Source organism: Phyllostomus discolor, chromosome 2 (genome assembly GCF_004126475.2).
Source record: "Phyllostomus discolor isolate MPI-MPIP mPhyDis1 chromosome 2, mPhyDis1.pri.v3, whole genome shotgun sequence".
Taxonomy (NCBI): Eukaryota; Metazoa; Chordata; class Mammalia; order Chiroptera; family Phyllostomidae; genus Phyllostomus; species Phyllostomus discolor.
Genome location: NC_040904.2, coordinates 92,972,892 through 92,993,956, shown reverse-complemented (window position 1 = coordinate 92,993,956; position 21,065 = coordinate 92,972,892). Strand labels below are relative to the sequence as shown.

General features: G+C 47.4%; 2 protein-coding genes across 9 annotated transcripts in view; one reads left to right on the top strand and one right to left on the bottom strand.

Annotated features, from left to right (window-relative positions):
• The window catches only part of CFAP44 (cilia and flagella associated protein 44), a 120,335-nt gene extending 109,657 nt beyond the window's left edge, over positions 1-10,678 (top strand). Inside the window, exons 31-35 of the mRNA XM_028505023.2 lie at positions 1,087-1,203; positions 3,169-3,370; positions 7,606-7,766; positions 8,803-8,937; positions 10,237-10,678. Of these exons, the coding sequence (XP_028360824.1) occupies positions 1,087-1,203; positions 3,169-3,370; positions 7,606-7,766; positions 8,803-8,937; positions 10,237-10,407 (786 nt within the window). The 3' untranslated portion in view covers positions 10,408-10,678. The remainder of the gene's footprint in view (positions 1-1,086; positions 1,204-3,168; positions 3,371-7,605; positions 7,767-8,802; positions 8,938-10,236) is intronic.
• Positions 10,679-11,807: 1,129 nt separating this feature from the next.
• Positions 11,808-21,065, bottom strand: part of BOC (BOC cell adhesion associated, oncogene regulated) — a 73,400-nt gene continuing 64,142 nt past the window's right edge. For 2 of the 8 annotated variants that reach the window (XM_036018095.1, XM_036018096.1), the window contains exons 9-19: positions 20,519-20,681; positions 20,014-20,124; positions 19,335-19,541; positions 18,789-18,970; positions 18,349-18,454; positions 17,874-17,996; positions 15,508-15,726; positions 14,535-14,770; positions 14,284-14,369; positions 13,576-13,769; positions 11,808-12,513 (exon numbers count right to left, since the gene is read on the bottom strand). In XM_036018095.1, the coding sequence (XP_035873988.1) occupies positions 12,326-12,513; positions 13,576-13,769; positions 14,284-14,369; positions 14,535-14,770; positions 15,508-15,726; positions 17,874-17,996; positions 18,349-18,454; positions 18,789-18,970; positions 19,335-19,541; positions 20,014-20,124; positions 20,519-20,681 (1,815 nt within the window). In that variant the 3' untranslated portion in view covers positions 11,808-12,325. The remainder of the gene's footprint in view (positions 12,514-13,575; positions 13,770-14,283; positions 14,370-14,534; positions 14,771-15,507; positions 15,727-17,873; positions 17,997-18,348; positions 18,455-18,788; positions 18,971-19,334; positions 19,542-20,013; positions 20,125-20,518; positions 20,682-21,065) is intronic. The other 6 variants (XM_036018098.1, XM_036018097.1, XM_036018100.1 and 3 more) reach the window with 5 other exon arrangements.

Genomic DNA, 21,065 nt, shown 5'->3' with positions numbered 1-21,065 from the left:
TCCATATCTAAATCACTGGTTCCCGGATGTTTTTGATTACATACTTCGATACATTAAAAAAATTTTGTGACACATGTACCCACACAATATATTTATTTATAAATTGTATTTATGAACTATTGTAGTAATACACAGTTGACTCTTAAACAACACAGGTTTGAACTGAGCAGGTCCACTTATAATGCAGGTTTCTTTTGCAGTCAATTCTGCATCCCCAGGTTTTGCACCTGTAGGTTCAACCAAACCACTGATTGAAAACAGTGTCTTCAGTCCATGGCTGGGAACCCATGGAGGTGGAAGGCCGACTTAGGTTATAAGTGGATTTTCAACTGTGCAGAGGTTGGCACCTCTAGCCCCCCACATCATCCTAGGGTCATCTGTGTTTTGTATATTAGAAAATATTTACAAAAACAAAAATCAAAAAGAATAAGATAAAGGTAAATAGAAACTCTGATATTTCCTTTCTTTGTTTACTCTCTGGGGTATATGCTAAAGTTTGGGTGTAATTACATTGGTTAATATTTGTCTCATCTGCTCATTTTCCCTCTTAGGCACTTTTTCTAGAGCAGCAGCACTTGATTAATATTCAGAAATACTCTTGGTAGATTGCTTCTCCTCTTTCAAATAGGAAATGATTTGGAAAACTTCCAAGTGTTTTAGAAGATGAAGAATATGCTACAGAAATACTGTAATGAGTAGTTTCATTATTTTAAAGTCAGCTTCCTTTAATTTATTGAGTCCATTATGATTAAACAAGATTCAAACCATTCTGACAAAGGCAGTCCATGCTGAGAGAAACTTTTCATGCAGCAAATAGAAGGGAGATGTGGGCATGTCTTCTGGGCTCACATGCACCAAACCTTACAACTCTGGGGCCATAGGAGTGGCTGAAAAAGTGTAGATCATGACTTTGCAGGATGAAAATAATATACACTTCTGGGCTGCAAACTGGGATCATCCATTTCATCACAGCCCAACAAAGCAGTTCCTGCTCATTCTTTTACTCCCCCTAAGATGCCCTCATTTCCCACCTTGGTATGTGTTTGCTGAATCTTGTCAACCTTTCACTTATGGGGCTTCCCACAGGTCAAAATTGTGGCAACTAACCTGAATGCAGCAGAGGAGGCCCTGGAGGCTTATCAACGAGAGAAGCAGCAGCGGCTGAATGAACTGCTGGTTGTGATTCCACTCAAGCTCCACCAGGTGAGGGGTCTAGGGAGGCTGCCCTACCCTGTCTGAGCAGAACCACCACACTCAGGCCTTTCCAGAGAATGATTCATGGGTCACTAGTGGGGAGAAGAGTAGTCTTTTGTTGAGAATTCTAACTGTAGGAACGACACCCCAACTTTTCTTATTCATTCTCAGATTGTTGTAAAAGAGTAACATCAAGCATGTGTATTTCTCTGTAGCCTGTTACTCAACTTTGGAAGTTGAATCATTTCAGGTCTGGAAGATGAGGAGCCTGTAACTTAGGAATGAGATGGCTTGGCGGTTGAAATCTTGGATCTTGCACATACATCTCTTTTCATACCATATTTAAATAGATGTGAACTAATGATGCAAGAATTATCTTCACTTAATCTCCACTCATTAAGGAGAGAAGTCAAGACAAAAGGAAATATTCTTTTTTCCCTTTTATGTTCATTTGCACATTTCACCTGAAATATATTAAAATGCAGAGATATATAACAGTGAGAGAAAAGGCCCATTGTACTATATTTTGTTAGGTGAAGAGAGAACGCTGTATTTTAGGATAACCCAAGATCAGCCTTATGTATATTGTGCATCTGTGTGATGTGCTGCTGAGTTGGCTCTGACTCCAGGTGACCCTACAAATGATGTGCCCTAAGTAAGACAGTTTCAGTTGTCATTTTTGCCTTCAGCAATGTCTCAGATTTAATTTGCCTTGTGTAACCTGACCCAAACTGGGTTAGCTGTATGTGCCAGTTTTCTCAATAAGCCAACCCTGAAATCTGAGACTTTTGTTCCATTGTTGTGCTGTAGATTCAGCCATGATCTGTGTGTGAAGACTTGCTGTCCCCAGGGGGGTAGAAGCTGTCTTACTGTAACAGGGTGCAGTCAAGAGGGGAACCCCAAATAGGGATTTGAAATGGGGTCCAGAACTCAAGGTGTTCAGGAAATATTAGGATGTCCCCGCCCTTCCCCCACAGATATGAGCTGGGGGAAGGGACAAATGGAGCAGGCCATTGAGAGCTGTTTTGCATAGCAACAGCTTTGCAGCTAACCTCTGGTGTGGCCATTTAACACATCTATAACCTTTAACTGATTGCATAGATATGTTAAATAGCTGTGGCCATGCTCTGAATCAGGGGGATGGAAGTAACTTCCCCACCAAGACATAACTGGGGGGCAGGTTACAGTGACTGCGACTGCGTGGGAGCTTGGAGAAGATTGGCTCCATGACATGGGGCCACGCCTGCCCAGACTCACAATGGCAGCCCAGAAAAGCTGGAAGGATATGAGTGCTGGCAGGTGTAACTGATTATAGGAGAAGTCGGAAATGGGGCTGCAGAGAAAGATTGGTGCAGGGATTTAAACCCAGATGCAGCAGCCATTTGCATGGGAGAACCACGCAGCTTTAGTAGGGGGAACCACCACCCAGCTTTAGCAGAGATCCCAGTGACACAGCTGATGGTACTGGGAACCGAGGGAGGCCTGCCAGCTGAGATGGATTACTGGGAAGAACTGGGGGCTGCCTGAGCCATGGACTTCAATTTTTTTTTCCTGAGATACGGTACCCCAGACTGGGCAAAGGGGGCATGAAGGACTGTGTGTGTTTGTGGGTATCTTAAGGGACTTTGGGATTTTGATGAAGACATTAGGTCACTACTTTAAGTTTGTATAGCATTAAATAAACATTTCCTTTCCTTTTCACGAATCTCTGGCATTAAGAGATGTCTTTCCTCTGGTGGTGGACATAAGGAACCTGGGGGGTTCCTTTCAGTAATAGTATATCATCCCATGCCCCCCTTGTTGTTCTGTAACATTACCACCCAGAGGCAGCCTCCTGCTTTCACAGACTTCATGTTGAGAAAAATACAAGCCCAAAGACAGTGACCTAAATGAGGAACAGAAGGAAGTGCTTTCCTTGTGTTTTCTGTGACTTTACATTTAGTTTGATCTTTGATTTTTGTTTTGTTTTGTTAGATAGAGTATGTGGTATTTGGGGAAATACCTGGTGATCTTTCTGGGACTTTGGTCTTTTCTAACCACTCATTGGGGCGGCTACAAGAACGAATTGTACAGCTCCAGGAGGAGAATACCAAGCAGCAAAAGCTTAACAAAGAATGGCGGGAGAGACGGAAACAGCTCATTCGAGAAAAGAGAGAGATGGCAAAAACTATAAACAGTGAGTAACTAAGCCCATGGCTTATCTAGTAATGTTTATTGATATTTACTGATAAGTCATATTTATTGATAAGAGGGAACTCTTAAATGACTGTCTCCAACTTTGAAAACAGTAAGTAATCAAAGAATCAAGAGGAAACAAGAACACTTTCTCATATTCCTACTTACTGTCTCTCCTGATGCCATTAAGTGATCACTGTCCTATTTTAAAGGGATGAATCTTTTATCATAGAAATGATTTCTCTGAATTATAAAAGGTTTTGTGTATAATGAAATATACAGTAATATAATAACCGATGTACCACTACCAAGCTTAAGAAATAAAACACTGAAGATTCAATTGAAGTCCTTTATTTTCCTGATACCATTCTGCTATATCCTTCCCCAGGACCAGGCATTGGGTAAGTTTGCATATATGTGTATGTGTCCACACACAGCCTGTGAAACTACTTTTAACTGGAATGCTGTACTATTCATTTAATTGTATAGTTCACTTTATTAAACTAGTTCTTTAGAGTTATCCATATTGCTGTGATAATTATTCATTTTAAGTGCTATTACAGTGATTTTTCAATCGATGTGCTACAAGAATTTTTGAAACAGTTCCTGACTGTGTAGTCAGGGGCACTGCCGTCTCTTCTCTTAGAGTGTCAGATAAAACAATGACAACAGCCAACACAAGAAGAGCCATCAAGTGTGAATGAATCAAAATTGTGCTATTTTTTTTGTCAGATCAGCAAAAAATATATTTTTTGGTGTGCTGCAGAATTTTAGCAATTAGTTTGTGTGTGCCATGAGGTGTAAAAGGTTGAAAATTGCTGTGCTATAACAATATTCCATTGTAGGACTATAAAAGAGTTCTTCTGTTGCCTATTGATATTTAGGGTAGTTCTAACTCTTCGTGATTACAGACATTGTTATGGGTGAACTGTCTTGTACACATCTCCCTGTGTGAGTGTCTGAGAAGGTGACTCCAGGAGGGGGTTTCTGTGTAATAGGGGTGTGTGTACATGTTCAGCTCTCCTGGGTGTTGCTGCATTGCCCTCTAAAGTGGTCGTGCCATTTTTGCATCCCCCGGGTAGTGAATGAGAATTGCCCAGGCTTCATATTCTCATCAATGCCTGATACTATCAGACTTAAGTATTTTTGCCAACCTGGTGGATGTTAAATTGTATTTCACTGAGCTTTTATTCCCATTTTCTTGGTTCTAGTGACATTTAACAACTTTACATATATCTCTTTGTCTTTCCTTTTCTCTAACTTGCCTTTCCTATCCTTTATCCATTTGTTTACATCTGTTTTTTTGTTCTCTTATTAATTTTAGGGAGTTCTTTCTTTATTCTTTCTGTGTCTGTTAAATGCACCTCAAATCTCTTCTAGTTTGTGGCTGGCCTTTTACATTGTTTAGTGTATCTTTGGGGGTTACAGACATTTCGAGTCTTAATATAGTTCATTTTATCAATCTTTGTATTTATGGTTTGTACATTGTATGTGTGTGTGTTAAGAAATCCATTTCTATTTTAAGGTCATAAAGATATTTTTGTACGGTGTCCTCTTTTAGTGGTATTCTTCACATTTGCCTTTTTAATTAATCTGGAATTGAGGTAGATAGTACAGGATGTTTTAAAAGATTATCTTTTAAAATATTTTTACAATATTTGACATATGGAATATGTGTAAGTGATGAAGTATTCCAACTTTAATAAAAATAACATTACCAGTACTGTAGCATCTACCTTAATGCCACAGAATTATAAACTTTAAAATGTATCATTTTTTTATTTTAATTTTTTAAAATTTTAATCATTGTTCAAATACAGTTTTCTCCTTTTTACTCCCAATCCAGTCCCCCCTCCCACCCTCCCCACTTCCCTCCCATTACCACCCTCCCCTTAGTTTATGACCATGTGTCCTTTAAGTTTGTTCCTGTGAACCCTTCCCACTGTCCCCTGAAATTCCCTCTACGCTCTCCTGTGGGCACAAAATGTATCATTTTAATCATCTCTTGCTATGTGTATTTTGCCACAATTAAATAATTTTTAAAGTAAAACTTGAAAAAGTAAAATAATGGGAAGACTATAACGGTCAAGCCATCTAAATGGCTTGGATTTGTAGAGGCCAGTTTCCACAGAGTGCTGATGGTTCTGCCGTCATGGATGGCTGGATTATTTTAAAAGAGATAAAAAATAAGAAACCATGTTAGTGCTCCATGTTTGTATAACACTTAGTTGAAACAGAGTTTTCTCAGGTGTAAGCCTTGAGGTTCCAATGTTTCTCACGTATTTCACATTCCTTTGGCTTCTATAGCCTGTGAGTGTTGATTATATTTGGAAGTACTATTCATCAAACCAAGAAATAAACTAGTATGAAAATGAGGAAGCTTGTTTCAATTTGATTAAACTCAGTTTGGGAAAATGTGTGAAGAAAATGAAGCGAAGTATCACATTTTTGGAGTGTTAGTTAATAAAAAAAAAATACTTCCATGTGGTGGGGGTTTTACTCAGTGACTTTGAGTTCTTCTCTCCCCTCCAGCCCATTTTGTGAAAGCAGTCCATGAACCTGGTTAAAGACTGATTTCCTAATTCTGAGTGTGAAACTGAGGGTGAGTTCCTTTCCTGTAGATCAGAGAGAAATGGCTGAACAGTGATGAAAAACACTACTTACCTTGACGGTTGCCCTACTCTGTCCCTAGACCCAATGGGGAAGAAGAGGAGAGTCTAGAACATGGGCCTGGGAAGGCGTAAGTTCACTCCATTCCAAGGAGGGCACAGCTCACAGCCATGGGGAAGGTGGCTGCTGAGGGTTCCAGGAGCCTCGATGTCCCCAAGAGAAACCAGCAGGTGTAATGGAGTCTGGAGAAGGGCATTAGGCTGGCTCCACTGCTGGTGCGGCATGGACCCGAGCACACATCCTGCTACACTGCCATGAGACAGGCTAGCCCCTTAAATGGGGTGGCTGGAAGGAAGTGAAGATTCCTTCCAAGAAAGGCAGAGACAGCCATAGGCTATTTCAGCCTCTTATTTGCCACATATGTGCAAATAATTTCACTGTTTTATTTGCATCACTGATTGTCACAGCCACTGCATTACACAAGTCAATGACTGCCTCACACAGACTACGCTACCCACGCAGAACAGAAATAAATTACCCCCTTCCTGGTTTTTGCAAAATGGTAGCCTAGTCATTTATACTGTGACAATTCAACCATAATAATGATACCTGAATAGAATTTTTTCTCTATAACAATTGTATCATGTTATACTGTAGGGCCTTCAGACTTCACCTGAAGATATTCTGTGACTGAGAAACTCTTGTCACAAGATTACATTTTCTTGAGGTGCTCAGATCCCACAAATGGAATTTTGTCCAGGTGTTCCAGCATTCTCACGATAAACAAAAGTAAAATGTTACTTGATAGTTGGAGATAATTGTTAAAAACCATCATTGAAAAGGACTAGGAAAGCCAGGCTGAGGTCTGTAGGAGGATAGAAAGGGCCCCCTGGAAAGGTGACATACCTGGTAAGATGTGGCTCTTCCTGGTCAGAGAACAAGGCCCTGCTGTTAGTTCCACGTTCAGAATTGGGTGTATTGGAAATGAGTCTTTCACAGTTCTCACAATGTGCTTTCAGACATGGGCTGGGCAGAGAGAGCTGTGGGGCTGCTTGGGAAACAGCATTCCAGACAGTGGGAACTGAGATGGGGGTGATCCCAGAATATTTGAAATGAGAAAATGAGTCCAGCGCATACGAGCAAAAATGAAGAGTACAAGAAAGGAGTAGTAGAGGTAACACGGCAGGACTTGGTAGGGTGAGAGACACCACAATGACTTAAAATTTTACTTGGAATAAGATGAAAACTTTTATCAAATGCCTGTGCTATTCTTAACGCTGATGCTCTAGAGATGAATAAGAAAATAATTTGAAATGGAAGTGTTTATAATCTGGTTGGAGCCCATTCACAGTCTGAGGAGGGACAGATGAGGATGTGTGAGCCAGGTGGGAAAGATGAGTCTGTTTGTCACAAGGTTTTGAAGTAGGTGAAAAGATAATACAGAAATGGGCATTTTAAGTGAAGAAAGTAGCAGCTGAAAAGTTAGAGAGGAAAAACCAACTGGTACATAAAATCTTTTCCCACCTTCTTACAAAAGCCCTTCCTTAGAGGGTCCTTGTTATTGGTGTTGCTTGTTCAACAACAATGGAGCCCTTGAACAATCTGATAGTGGCTATCTTCTTTTAGAAATGGAAGGAACAGTCCGTGAACTAATGATGAGCAAGTTTGGCCGTGTGATAGACCTAGCAGCTCTTCAGACACTTTCTGTGAATGTAACACTTGAAGAACTCAAGATCAAAAAAGTTCGCAAGGAGCTATTGAACGCAAAGGAAATGAAGAAGTGGGAGGTATGGATGAGAGGGCACGTGACCCACTAAGTGGAGGCAAGAAATCCTGGTGAACTGTGTGTGGTTCCTGCAAAGCATCTGTACACCTGGAGATGGGTCTGGGTCTGTGAGCGCACTCTTCAGCCCACCCCTCCACTGTGATCTGATCTTAAGCCTATCTCAGCCTCCTTACCATTCACTTAGTTGGAGGGACTAGTCTATCTTGGATTGAAAGCATCAGCAGTGGGGCTTGGGGTCAGGGATGCATGTCAATATGATGGTGAAATGGCATGAAAGATTACAGAGAGATTTCATGTTGAGGTCTCAGAGCTCTAATAGGGTTAGAAATGGAACTGCTGTACTCTGAGGATCTGAACTGTATTATTCTATATAGCGTTTACATGCTGTTATAATCTGGAAATTACAGCACATTTCTGAATAATAAATTTTATAGCAAAATGTGGACTATTCAGCTGGTAAGGTCTTAGAAGAATTTAATGCCTACATTGCTTGGGGAGCTGTAAGACGAGGCAGTGCCTAGTTATAGCCTGATTCAAACACAGGTGCTTTTACAGAAATTTGATAAGCCTGCAATTCATTACGACTTCTCCGGTTGCCAGTCTTATTTCATCAGTAGATAGGGAAGGTGGGGAGGTTCCTAGTGCTATCTTGTCTCATCATTTTTCACCCAAGATTTGCCACTGTGCTGTGAAGAAGTAAATTACCGATGCTCATAAGTGTTTGTGTCAATGGGACCGGTCCCTATTAACGCCCAGTCTGCACACTAACTTCATTCCTCAGTGATGGAGTGATGTCGATGTCTACCTTATCTTCGCCTACTGTTATCCTTGATCATACTTACACTCTTCTTGTCTTGTCTCTAGTCACACCAGACCCGAAGCAGTTGCCTCTGGTTGTATCTTCATACTGACTGACTTCTGACTATATATTTCTATATGCCTGTCATTTCAATTTCCTGGTAGTTTTGATCAAATCTAAATATTTCTCTATCTCCTCTCATTTATTTAATCTGTTTTTGCATCTTCCTGCCCGGTAGGAAAAGATTGCCCAGGTGCGATGGGAACTGATGATGAAGACGGAAGAGCACACCAGGAAGCTCCACCAGATGAACGACTTGTGTATTGAAAAGAAGAAGCTCGATTCTCGGTTGAACACGCTACAGAACCAGCAGGTGTGCTTCTTCTCTTCAGAGTCTTTGTCGAACTGGTGGGCTTCTGTACAGCAGCTTAATATTCACATGAATATTAAGTGCTGGCATTTAACAAACCTGTTTTTAGACTGCTTCTTACTATTTAGTTCTGCCATAGGAAGTGAGGGTAACGGGCACAACACGGACTTTCGGCATCCGTAACCTGCTTCCAGTCCTTAATAGCATAGTCACTTGGGCCAGGTCATGCATCTCTCAGTCTCAGTCTCTGTAGCTTTAAACTGGAAGAACACCATCTAGCTCACGGAGCTGCTGTGAGGATTAAATGAGTCAGCATAGGTAAAGCACCTGGCAGAGAGCAGAGATGGCCTACGTGGTTCACCCCTTCCTTCAGCGAGCATGCAGCGGATATGGAGCATCTGCTGAGGCCGACAGGCTCTAGGCCGAGTGCTGGCCCTGCGGTGAGGCCCAGGAGCACTGGGCCTTCTCTCTGAGAGGCACGGAATATCACAAGAAAGATACCAAACATTTAGGTTGAGCCATAACAAGTTGCCACTTCATTTAAGTTAAAAAGTGGTCAAATGTCATAAGTCTCAAATGGTTCAGTTGGATGATTACAATGACACAGGATGGCTCCGTGATAGAACACAGAGCAAACAATTCCAGCCTTGTCCACAGGGCACAGAAGGCCTCCCTGAAAGTGATGTCGGAAGCATGAGCAGGAGCGGGCTGGACAAGGGAGAAATCAGAGAAGGAAATTTCCCAATAAGTTTTTCCTTTTTGGAAAACAAGTATGACTATGGACTGTATAGAAAGAAGGGGGTAACTTGCCTTTCATGATTCCAGTGATGAGCCCTCTAAGGTATGAGTGGTAGCTAGCTTAACGAGTTACTCATCTAAAAGGTATTTGCGCCTTGGCTGTCGTAGCTCAGTGGATTGAGTGCGGGCTGGGAACCAAAGTGTCCCAGGTTCAATTCCCAGCCAGGGTACATGCCCGGGTTGCAGGCCATAACCCCCAGCAACCACACATTGATGTTTCTCTCTCTCTATCTCCCTCCCTTCCCTCTCTAAAAATAAATAAATAAAATGAAAAAAAAAACCTTATCTCTAAAAATAAAAGGTATTTGCATTTTAAGAGTTGTTTGTTAGCCCAAGGGGCACATTTCTAAAGGTGGGATTCAGTGGAAGAATGCAGGCCTTTTAGACTGGGGAGCAACGGCTGTTTAAATGGACTGTAAGGCAAGCACCCCTAACCGATACAAGGACAGAGAAATTTTCACAACCCAAATGGTGCTTAAAGCAGGGGGTGTTTTCTTTCGACAGGGCAATGCCTTCCAGGGCCCTCGGAAAGCAGATATCGTGGCGAGAGAGAAGGTCACTGAGTTGATCCAACTCCAGGCAGAAAGGATTTTGGCCTTAAAGAGAGAGATTGCGCTTCTGCGGAAGAAAGACGCCCTAATCCTCCCACCTATTCAGCCTCCCCCAGCGGACTGATGAAATCCTGGGCCTTTGATGTGTGCATTTCCCCCTCAAATCCATCCAAATTCCTGACATAAAATTCAACAGAAGTTGTTTTGTCTCCCGCAACAATCCTGTTCTTTTAAAGTGAACTAACTTATCTAAAAGTCTAAAACCCAATCTGGTCACGCGGTGCCCCGCGTCTGTTGTTGAATTGAGACACTTTAGATTTGTTTGGAACCAACCGGAGTGAATGTGCGGTCCCAGAAGGCTGTATCTCAAACTGCATGTTTAATACACCCCATTTGAGAAAATTTGTGGGTTTGTTTTTTGGTTATCTAAATTTCCCATTGGCAAGAAAAACTGCCATAAAGAGCATTAGCCGGGTCACATCTTTGCTGTTATTTAGAGGTGGTGGGCCAGAACGGAGGTACAGCCCAGACCGGAGGGCTGCCGGCATTAGCTAAATGAAAACTGAGAGGAATAGCTCTGTCCCTCTCCTGGAAGCCACCGCCCTCAGCCAGGTGTGTCTGAAGTCACATCTTACTTCTCATACCTGATCCACTGCTCCTTTCTTATCATTTGCATGTTACTTATAGCCCTTCATTTTATTTCTTAAAATATTTTTCACATACGGCTTTTCTGAATATTATGTTACGTCTTGAGTTTTTCCAATTTAGCTTTGGATAGAAAAAGAATTTAACAATCCACCAGCTGGCACTATTTCTTCTGGCCAGCAGAGGGGGCACTTGTCCTAGACCACCAAGGCTGGGGCCTTCCTAGAATCTTGTTTATCAAACCAGAGACTTGAGAAGCCAGGCTCTGGCATGGCCTCTCAAGTGGCATTTCATGGCTAACACAACTTTACTGAAATTGAGGGATACATTGCAAGCTTCAGCATCTATCTAGTTCCAGGTATAAAGGATGGTACTGTGTTGGCAGTACGCAGTAAGTGTTGACTTTAAACCACCAGGGAGTCAACTCTTTTGGCAATGCTGGTGTATCTTCAGAACGAAGTGAATTTTATCAGGCACCACATGTTCACGTGTAGCGTAACACCTAACTAAATGGAGAAAACACATGGCCTTCAACACACACACACACACACACACCCTATAAAGAAATGATTAGTTTCATTCCTTTCATATGAACAGTTTGAACTTCGGTCCAGTCAGCAGGAGACCTGAGGGTCTGGCCCCCATTGCTTGCCACACACCATCTCCCTCTTGGGCTGGACAGTGACGAATGACTTCCACATTAAGAGAAGCACAACTGACATTCAGTATTCACAAAGACAAAACATTAGTAACATCTGCTACCTTTTCCAGATCTCATCTCTGGATCTGCAGACATCACAAGTGGATATTTTCTTCAGATGCTCCAAGTCTGACTCCTAAGGTCTAAGGGGAATGCTGACTCACACATGACTAAGCTGGAAGTTACAGGGAAGACTAAACATTTATTTAGATGTTACAGTGTTTGTTTTTACAGAGCTATGTTGCCACAGATTATTGATTCTGGAAGGTTTGTTAATGCTTATAGTATTGTACACGTCTGAGTCTGTTCTCACGGGCATCTTCTGAAACGGTTCCTGCAGCACGGGACCTGGCCGTCTTCACAGGTGTCTCCAGCTCTGACACCACGGCCTTCGCTTTGCTCCACGGTCGGCACGAACGGGGTGCCTGGGCGTCTTCCCTTCCGCCGCCTCAGTCTGGGTCCTGGCCAGTCTGTGCTCCTCGTTCCTGGCTGACTCCGGTGATGCCGCGGCTTCTTTGTTTTACCCCTTACACCTCCGCGGGGAGGATTCCCTATGTCTTTCCAGAATTATAGAAACATATACATTTATTTACAAGTGCATAAATATATAAATATGGTTATTATAGAAAAATAAATACCAATTTTCTCTGTCTCTCTTAAAAAACAATAATAGTCTTTCTGGAATATTGCCTTCGGCCTAAATTGTGGGGGGTGGTGTTTCAAAAGTCACGTGCACTGGGGGGCTCGGGGAGAGCTGTCTCCCAAGCTCCTGTCCTGTGTAGGTCCCTGTGGGGTGCTGGGGACACCACTCTCCTCCACCCATTTGGCAAGATTCAGGACTGTCCACCTCTTCAACCGGTACAAGGCCCAAGCAGCACGGGGGCCCTGAGGGAAGAGGAAAATGGGAAACATTAAAATCCAGACCGAGAAACAAGGCCCAGAGGTGCTGGGTCCATCTTGGTGCTGGGTCCGTCTCCATGCCAGGGAGCTGGCTGCATTGATCCTGAAGGAGAGAGTGGCACCTGCAGCCCGACGAGGCCACCTCCGCACCTTGTAAGGTCTCTCACAGGCATGTGCGGCCACCCACACCTGTCAGTGGTGGGGCCACAGACACTCTCAAGCACCTGGCCTGTATACCGGGGCACAGGAAGTCGGCTTAGCCCATAAGATGTGGAAGAAAGCCCTGCTCCTTCCAGATTTAGGCTGCTGGCCCACCCATCTGATGTGATTTCTGGTCACAATCGCCCCACTCGCAGTTCATCCCCCCAGGTGAGGTAGTCCAGCTTCCGTGATGCTGGTCTGGCTCTAGGAGGTGAATTTCAACTCCCGGACATGGGGTTGAGGATCTGCCTGTGGGAACATCATCCAAGCCTCTGCACCATCCTGACCCAACCGAGAACCCACACTGATCCCCAAGATATTAGCACAAGGAGGACAGTGGGATGGGGTGATGTGCACTGAACCCCTTGGGGACAAATGTGCTCCGGAAGCATAGACGGTTTCGATGACACTTTGCAAGAGCTTGGCTCCTTAATGACTGATGTAACCTTAGTTCTTAATTAAGAGACAAGACCCAATGAAGCAAGGCATTTTTGGAGTGATTAGGGAATACCTCTTCTTATGATGAGAGGTAGTAGGAATTTGTGACTGACCTTGAAATCAGACCAAAGGACTTTTCTCTGAACGTGGAAAGTGTCCCTTTCCTTAGCTCTTGAGGACACAGCTTGCCATGTTGGAGAAGGACCCAACTGGTATGCCCCTGCACATCCTACTACGCTTTCAGGTGGGGAGGAGGGCCTCTCCCAGGTACACGCTGTGGATACCTCCTTACCAAGCACCACCTTCACCGACTTATCTCCCCTTCCTCCGAGTCACTCCTGCGTTGGGGATGCACACCTCATGTTATCTCCAGCCTGTTCAATTTCCTGCCCTGCCCCTGGCACAGACCTGAGTGAAAAAGAGGGTCCCACGTTGCTTCCAGCGCAGAATTCTGGGGTACACTCCTCCTCCCTGACTGGCTGGCTGAAGCAGGCTGCTCCTGGAGGTGGTGGTGGTCCTGGTGGGTCTGGAGCAGCTGGTGAGTGGAGTCGTCAGGCAGTGTGTATAAGAAAGAGACCTCTTCTGGCTTAGCTTTGGTTCCCCTGCACGCAAGAGACCAAACGGGAGGTGAAGTGTGGGCAGGGGGGCCCATGTCCCCACCGCCCGGCTGCTTCCCTGTCTGAGAGCACCGGACAAGGGAAGAGCTCCGACAGCAGGGTCTGCTCCCCATTGAGCAGCCACACCATCTCCATGGGTAGTTCTAGTCTGTCTCCATCGTGTTCCGTGCCAGCCCTAGTGTATTAGAGAATGTGGAGTTGGATGTCCAGAGCCCTCTGGGCAAAGCCAGCAGTATGACGCTGCTCTGGCCTGCCAGGTGAGGGGAGGATTCTGAGAGGCCAGCCACAGTCCAGAGCAGAAAGGGCACTGTAAGGGCAAACGCAACAACTGCCCATTGGACAAGAGCCCAGTGGAGCAGGCTGTCAGGTGTGGGGTCCCCTGAGTGAAGCGCCGGTCCACACCTCTCAGTGGCTGACGTGGAAGTTGGGAGCCTGAAGAGGAAGCGAGTGCACTCTGGGACTTGCGAGTGGAAGGCAGGGATGGGGAGGGGCTGGTTACCTAGGAATCCGGTGACTGTGGACATCGTATCCATATCCATTGCCAGGAATGGTGTGCCTTGGGAGGCCGTTGGTGTCATCCTCCTGCTCGAAAGAAGCAATAAAGGAAAGGTCCTGTCAGAGGGTCCAGGAAACTTTCCCATTCATTCTTTAACCAGAAGAGCTGTTTCTGACTAGAGAAAGCCTCGCCAGCAGCCCCACCCTCCCTCCGCGGGGGCTCGTGCCTGCCCGGCCCCACACCTGGCCCGTTACCTGCTGGTGCTCCGCAGGGCAGGGCTGCAGCGGTTTCGTGCCAGGGTAGCCCGTGGCAGTGGCAGGGAAGCCCCTGTTCACATGTACCCCGTTGGCACAGGCCTGTCCATTGGCGCCACTGAGGCAGGGCTGCCCGCCGGCTCGGTGGCCTGGAGGCCCTCCCAGTGGTACCATAGTGTATTGGCAGGAGGAGGGCAGAAGTGCACTTCGAGGAAAACCCAGGTCTGCTGTGTGTTCTGGAAGGACAGGAGGATAGATATCTGCTTAGGCCAAGGAGGCCTGGGCAGCCTGAGAAAGTCCCACCTGAATCTCAGAAAACACCTGACCACGGGGTCAAATGAGGTAGGCAGGGAGTTGGGTTGGCGCCCCCCTAGGGATGAGGATGTTCTTCCTCAGAATATTCTTCCTGTCACCCATTTTTTCCTGACATCCTAACTTTATTTACTTTTTTAGTGGGAATAAGTGTGAGGAGATACAGTGACAAGGGTTTACGGGAAGTTGCTGGTGAGCAAACAGAAGGAGCAATATTTAGGCGAGGCACGTTGACTAGGTGTGTTGCCATCTGAAGCAGAAATTAGTGGGTAGCAGGTAGGGTAACTCGGGATAAGAGGCCGAAAGTGTTTGGAGGAAAGAGGCAGGTAAGTATGAGTGTGCAGTCAGAGCAGCAGCTTCAGATGCTAAAAGGAGCAGGACCCAGCTAGGTCCTGAGAGCCCGAGATGTGGAGGGGACAAACTCTCACATCTTCATGCTCCTCCACCTGTCAAGGCCCGTGAGCTGGGAGGAAAGGGCCCAGTCTTGGGGTATTCTCTGACTCTCTGCAAGCCCTCTGGGGGACTCAGGAACTTGAGGTCCAGTGAGTGGGAAGTAGGGAACCTCTGATCCTGCCCTGGGGAGAGGCCGTCCAGGAGGGCTGGGGGCCTCCCCCACCCCCAGGCTCCTTCCACTTGGTGTGGAGGAGCGTCTCTCACTCACTTTGCTTAGACCAGGCCCTCCACAAGCAGAAGGGGATGAAGGCGACGATGATGAGGACGACAGATCCCAGGACGACCCCGACAATCAGGTAGGGCAGGTCGCTGGAGCGTGCCACCATGGCCCCCGTGCCCACTGGCCGCTCCATGGTTTCCAGGGGTGGCGGCTGAGGTGGGGCCAGAGTCGGGGGTGGGAGTCCACCAGGCTGACCGGACTTCCGAGCTGCAATTGTGAACACAACTCACATCAGCATCTACGCCTTTGGCATTTCTTTAGCAACAAATAAAAAATATCCTGATTCCATGGGTGTAGGAAATAGGGTCAAACTCACAAGACAGGGCCTCAAAACCCTTTATTAGGTAAATGAAATTTGGTATTACTGAGAGGATTGAACCTTATATTTCAAAATACAATCTGAGATATTTGTGAGCCAAGCACCAGAAATGTTGTGGGGATTTTCTGAAAGAAGAGTTGGTGACCTTTAGGAAGAAAATATTTTAAAGGTGCATGGAGCCAGCAAAAAAACTGGGAATGGAAGGATTTACCCAGGCATGTGCTCTTCCTGGGCAGATTAACAGACGTGAAATACTGACTGGGGTATGAGCCCCAGTCGCACAGCTGGAAGACAGGCGTGTGGGGCGGGACTCCCTGGGAGAGATGGTGCTTGTGAAACGCTAATTCAAAGGTGACAGGTTAAGAGGCAGACTCCTCGTGGGAGGGGGGTTGCTGTTATCCAGGTGCATCTGCCTGTGTTAACTCCTCTTTGCTGCCATCTTCCCCTTGACTTTCTGGTACTGCAGGCGACCCCTGGCCTCTCTGCTGCCGCTTCTAACATTTCTCTTTTCCCGCCCTTGCTTTTCTGGCTTCTCCTCGGGAGCTGAGAGGTCTTCCTGGTCCCTCTCAGTAGACTTTCGGTACCCTCATCTCTGCTCGTGGTTTCCGCCTGATGACCGCTGCATCCCCACACCCACAGCCTGCCCCCAGGCTGGAGACGGGTGGCTTCTCTCGTGGGACACTTGCATTCCACTGTCTCAGGAGACTCAGACTCAGTAAGTCTCCAAGGGGTTTCACCTTGTTCCTTTCTGGTAGGATATGATTCTCTCCCAGCCTTCCCCATGTCAATAAATGGCAATGTTACCTGTGTGTTACTTTATTCTAGAAACCTTAAAGCTTACTCTGAGTTCCTTGCCCTCTCTCCCAGCCCCGACATGCTGTCAGTCCCTGGCCCTGTGCACGCTTCCACAGAAAGGAGACCCAGACCTGTCCCCTCTCTTTGCCTTTACTTCACACCCCGTTCTCTCCCCTCAGGCCGTGCCTGCAGAGTCACCAGTGACCCTTCTCAACAAACAAATCCAACAGTGACCCTCCCTGTCATAGCCCACAGGGCCTGCGATGACCCGGTGCCCGCCAACTTCTCTGAGCGTTCTGTTCTCGTCTCCTTCCAGGTGCCGTAAACTTGAGCCATCTGGAGTTACCCACAAGTGTGCCCAGTCCCCCAGGCCACCTCTTCCTCGGTGCCCCTGAAGAGTCAGTCCTTCCAGAAGACCAGTGTGAACCTCTTGGGAAGTCTCTGTTCTTCGCCCTGGGCACTCTGGGGGTCACCTGATACTGGATTTTTGGCTGTGGATGTACCTGGCCCCTCACTTCGCCGTGTGTGGGAGAAGGGGGCAGGGAGAGCCCAAGGAAGGCGCTCCCGTTTGTTGAACACTGATGGGAAGCAGTGCAGAGCTGGGGAAAGAGTGTGGCCGATGACGGGAAGAGGGGTTGTTTTCTTGTCTCTATTCCTATTCTTTGGTGATCTCCTGTTTTTGTTCTCTGCAATACGCCTACTTTATACGCCTTGAGCAATTGCAAAATGGAGATCATATCTATCCACTTGGCTGATGTGAAAATATTAACAAGTTATTATGTGAATATGTTTACCATGTTTTAATGCAGAACAGTCTGGGCTTGTCGTCAGACGAACTTGGCCCACAGCGCGCCCTACTGCTAACTGGCTGCACGATGTCGGATGAGCATACGGTTTTCCTTCCTGTCTCACGGGGTTGTAGTCAAATTAAGTAAAACAATGAATGTAAGCATCAAATGTTACAGTAATAAGGTGTTTATAGAAAGTTCCCAACCTAAGAATGGGTTCCATTCCATGAGTTCCTCTAGGAGTTAGTTCCCAGGTTCCTTGTAGCCAGCCATTCGTACTTAATATGAGGCACAGACAGATGAAGGGTTAAAAGGAAAAAGTTTAGGGGTCCTTGTAAAATAAGGAGTCTTCCTGAGGTAGAGATACCCAGCAAGGCACGTGGAACATTGATGTTGTCCCTGGCTGCTGAAAAGTTTGAGAGGAAGGCAGAGAACCCAGGGACTCGACCCACCTTTGGTTTCACAGATCATCACATTGCTAAACTCGCTCTCGCCTCCTTCGTTAAAGCACTGCATCTTAATGTCGTAGGAGGTCTCTGGCTGCAGGTGGCTAATCGAGTGCCAATATCTGTCCCCTGGAAGAGAGAGTAAGGGAGCCACACGTGGGAATGTGCACCTGCTTTGCAGTGGCAGTGAGACTCGGACAGGCTGTGCTCTGGAGCTGGTGCCGTGGGCGCAGGAGGCGAAAGAATGTTGGAGAAAATGTTCTGGGTTCCCACCCATGTTCCTGCTGTCCCATCACCGTGGGAAGGAGCTGTGTGGATTTGTCAATTTGCACTTGATGACCCTGGCGTGGCAGGGAAGAGCCAGTGATGTGGGACACAGATGCTGTGTGTCACATCAGCCCAGGTTTTATATTTTTATCTCACCGACAGCGAGACCCCTTTGCCAACGAAGGAAACTACATCACACGAAAGCGTTTCTCACCTTCCACCATGTCCTTCTTGTAGTCGCTATCGTTGTCACTGTCTGTGGGTCGGTAATAGATATAAAAGCCATGGATCGGGGTGTTGTTGTTACTTGCTGGGATATACTGTGGGGAACGGAGCAGAGAAATCACCATGTGAGCACAACCACTGGGGGGCCTGGCAGACCTTCCTGCTGATATCCCCAGTGCTCCCTGGAGAATCCCGTGGGGCACTCTCATTTCATTTTGCCCAGAGGCCCCTCAGCCTTTGGAGACAAGAAACGAACTGCCATTTCCCCAGAGAGTTAGGTCCCCTTTGAACCTGCCCAGGGAGGATGACAGACAGACAGACACATTAAGGGAGGTACTGAGAAGAAAAGCTGAGGAAGAAGAGTGGTTCCTTCCTGCCCAGAGCGAAGCCCAGCCCCCCTCCCACTGTGGTCTGTGCCAGGCCGCTCACCATCCACTTGAGCATGATGGTGGTCTCGTTGACGGCATCAGTGAAGGTGATGTAAGGGCCCGCCACGGGCCTCTCGTACATGCGGCCACTGTAGCCTGACACCACGTATGGCTGGGAGGGGGCGCTGGGCTCGCTCTCCCCCAGCATGTTCAGAGCCCGGACTCGGAACTTGTAGGAGGTGCCTAGTGAGAGAGACACTCGTTGAACCCAGGAGCTGGGGAACACCCGACTTTCAGGCCCTGGACTTGGAGGGATCATCTGGGCAGCCCTTCCCCAAAAGAAAGCCCCAAAGGACTCACGAGAACCCCCACCCTCATCAGAAAGGAGCCACACAGGAGATGGCTCTGGGCCTCCTAGGGAGGGAGGGAGGAGGGCTGGTGGGACTGAGGTGACACCACCCAGAACATTCACAGGAACCTAGCGGCAGGTGGAGGCTGAGCAGTGAGAAAAACCTCCAAAGCTCCCACTCTCCTCTAGGTGGCCAGGGGCCAGTGTGGGGGTGGGGGCATGGGGACGAGGACAGCAGGTAGATGGCCAGGCCCCTACCTTTCTCTAGGCCTGTGATCTCCACGGAGAGCCGGGAGGGCGGGATGGCGCTGGTGGCTAGGATCCAGTCCCCCACTTTCTTTAGCCTCTTGTACTCCACACGGAAGGACTGGATCGGGAAGCCCCCATTCCCACGGGGAATCCAGGTCACGTACACTGATGTCTCAGAGGCCATGGAGATAGTGGGCCTGTCTGGAGCTTCAGGGGCTGGGGGAGACGACACATAAGGGAGGGAAGGAGCAAGAGGAAGATGCAATGAGAAAACGGTTGTTGCAAATGGACTTGGCCTCCTCCTCATAGGAGCCTGATCTTCCCCACAGCCCTGGCCCTGGTATCCGCACTGGATCTCCCTAGGGTTACCTGGATGGCCCTCTGAGAGCTATCCTTCAGCAGTGTCGGAATATGAAGGAGCCAAGGGCCACCTACTCCCCCCTCCACAGTCTCTGGACCCACAGGGCCAGAACCCCAGTATTGGTCTCCAGTGTTTTATTTGACAAGCTCCAATCTCTATTTCTTCATTGTGGTTAACTAGGGAGATGCCAGGAAAATGTCATAAGGACTCCCAGACCCACAGAACCAAGAGCCCGTTCAACCTTCAGCAGTGAGGCCTGAGGTAGTGGACCTGGTTCCAGTTATGACCACTTATCGCCCCTACCCCTGTGGGTTGCTGGGGGCTTACGGGATAGGCGGCCGTGGTCTGGCTGGCTGCTGCTTTGGGGGCTGGCTCCAGGGTCATCTCTCTGGATCTGCTGCTCCTTGTTGGCCATGATTTCAGGTTTGGGCCGCCGTCCTGGGTAGAAGTGGGTTGGAATCAGTAGGGGAGTGTGCATCAGGTCTCCCTTCCCACGGAGCCCTTCCTGCCTGAGGCTCCACCACAGGGTCTGACAAAGAGATTTAAGCAGCCCAGGGCACTGAAGTCTTGTCTAGTTCTCAGCTCTGCCTGAGTGTCCAGCACTGCATCTGGCTCCTGAGTGCAAGAGGGACAAAGGGATACCAGAGAGGCTGGCTGGTGGCTCTCCTGCCGAGAGGTGTAAGCTTGGCCTGGGCACAGGAGCCACAGGGTGGCTGGAGCTGGAAGGCAGGTGACCAGATGGGGCAAGGTGAGCAAGGCTTTCCATCTGGGCCTGGTAGGATTTTCTCAGGCCCATAGAAACCCCAAGCTGGGGGCAACGCTTGACCCTTACCAGTTCGGAAGGTGACCATGGCTGTCTGGCCTTCTCCTGCACAGTTATAAGCTGCCATCTCCACTTCATATAAGCTCCCAGGGTCAAGTCTGCTGAGGGTCAGGCGGTGCTGATTGGCTGGAATGTCAGAGATGGTCCAATCATCAGAGGAGTTTGTGACCTGCTGGAGAAGATGGCTTGTGTAAGGACCAGCATCTCAGCCTGGAGCTACAGGAGGGCTATGGTTTGCAAGGGAATTGAGACCTGAGGCCCAAGGGTGCGGGCGGGGAAGTGGAGAGTGGGCCCAGTTGGGAGAATGGGGGGGGATGCCAACCAGCCCTGCCGGCTCTGAGGCGGTGAAGCCAGGCTCCCTGGTCTCCCATCTGGTGATCCCATCAAAGGGAGCCCAGTGGGGTGGGTCAGAAGGCCCAACTCAGACTGCTGAGAATTTCCCCAAAGACCTCCTCTCTCTTTCTGAAAAACTCCATATTTAACTTTCTTTCTCCTTACTCTGTGCAAACCAAACACAGTTCCTTCCGTTTCTGCTGTAACGGGAAGATGATGAGAA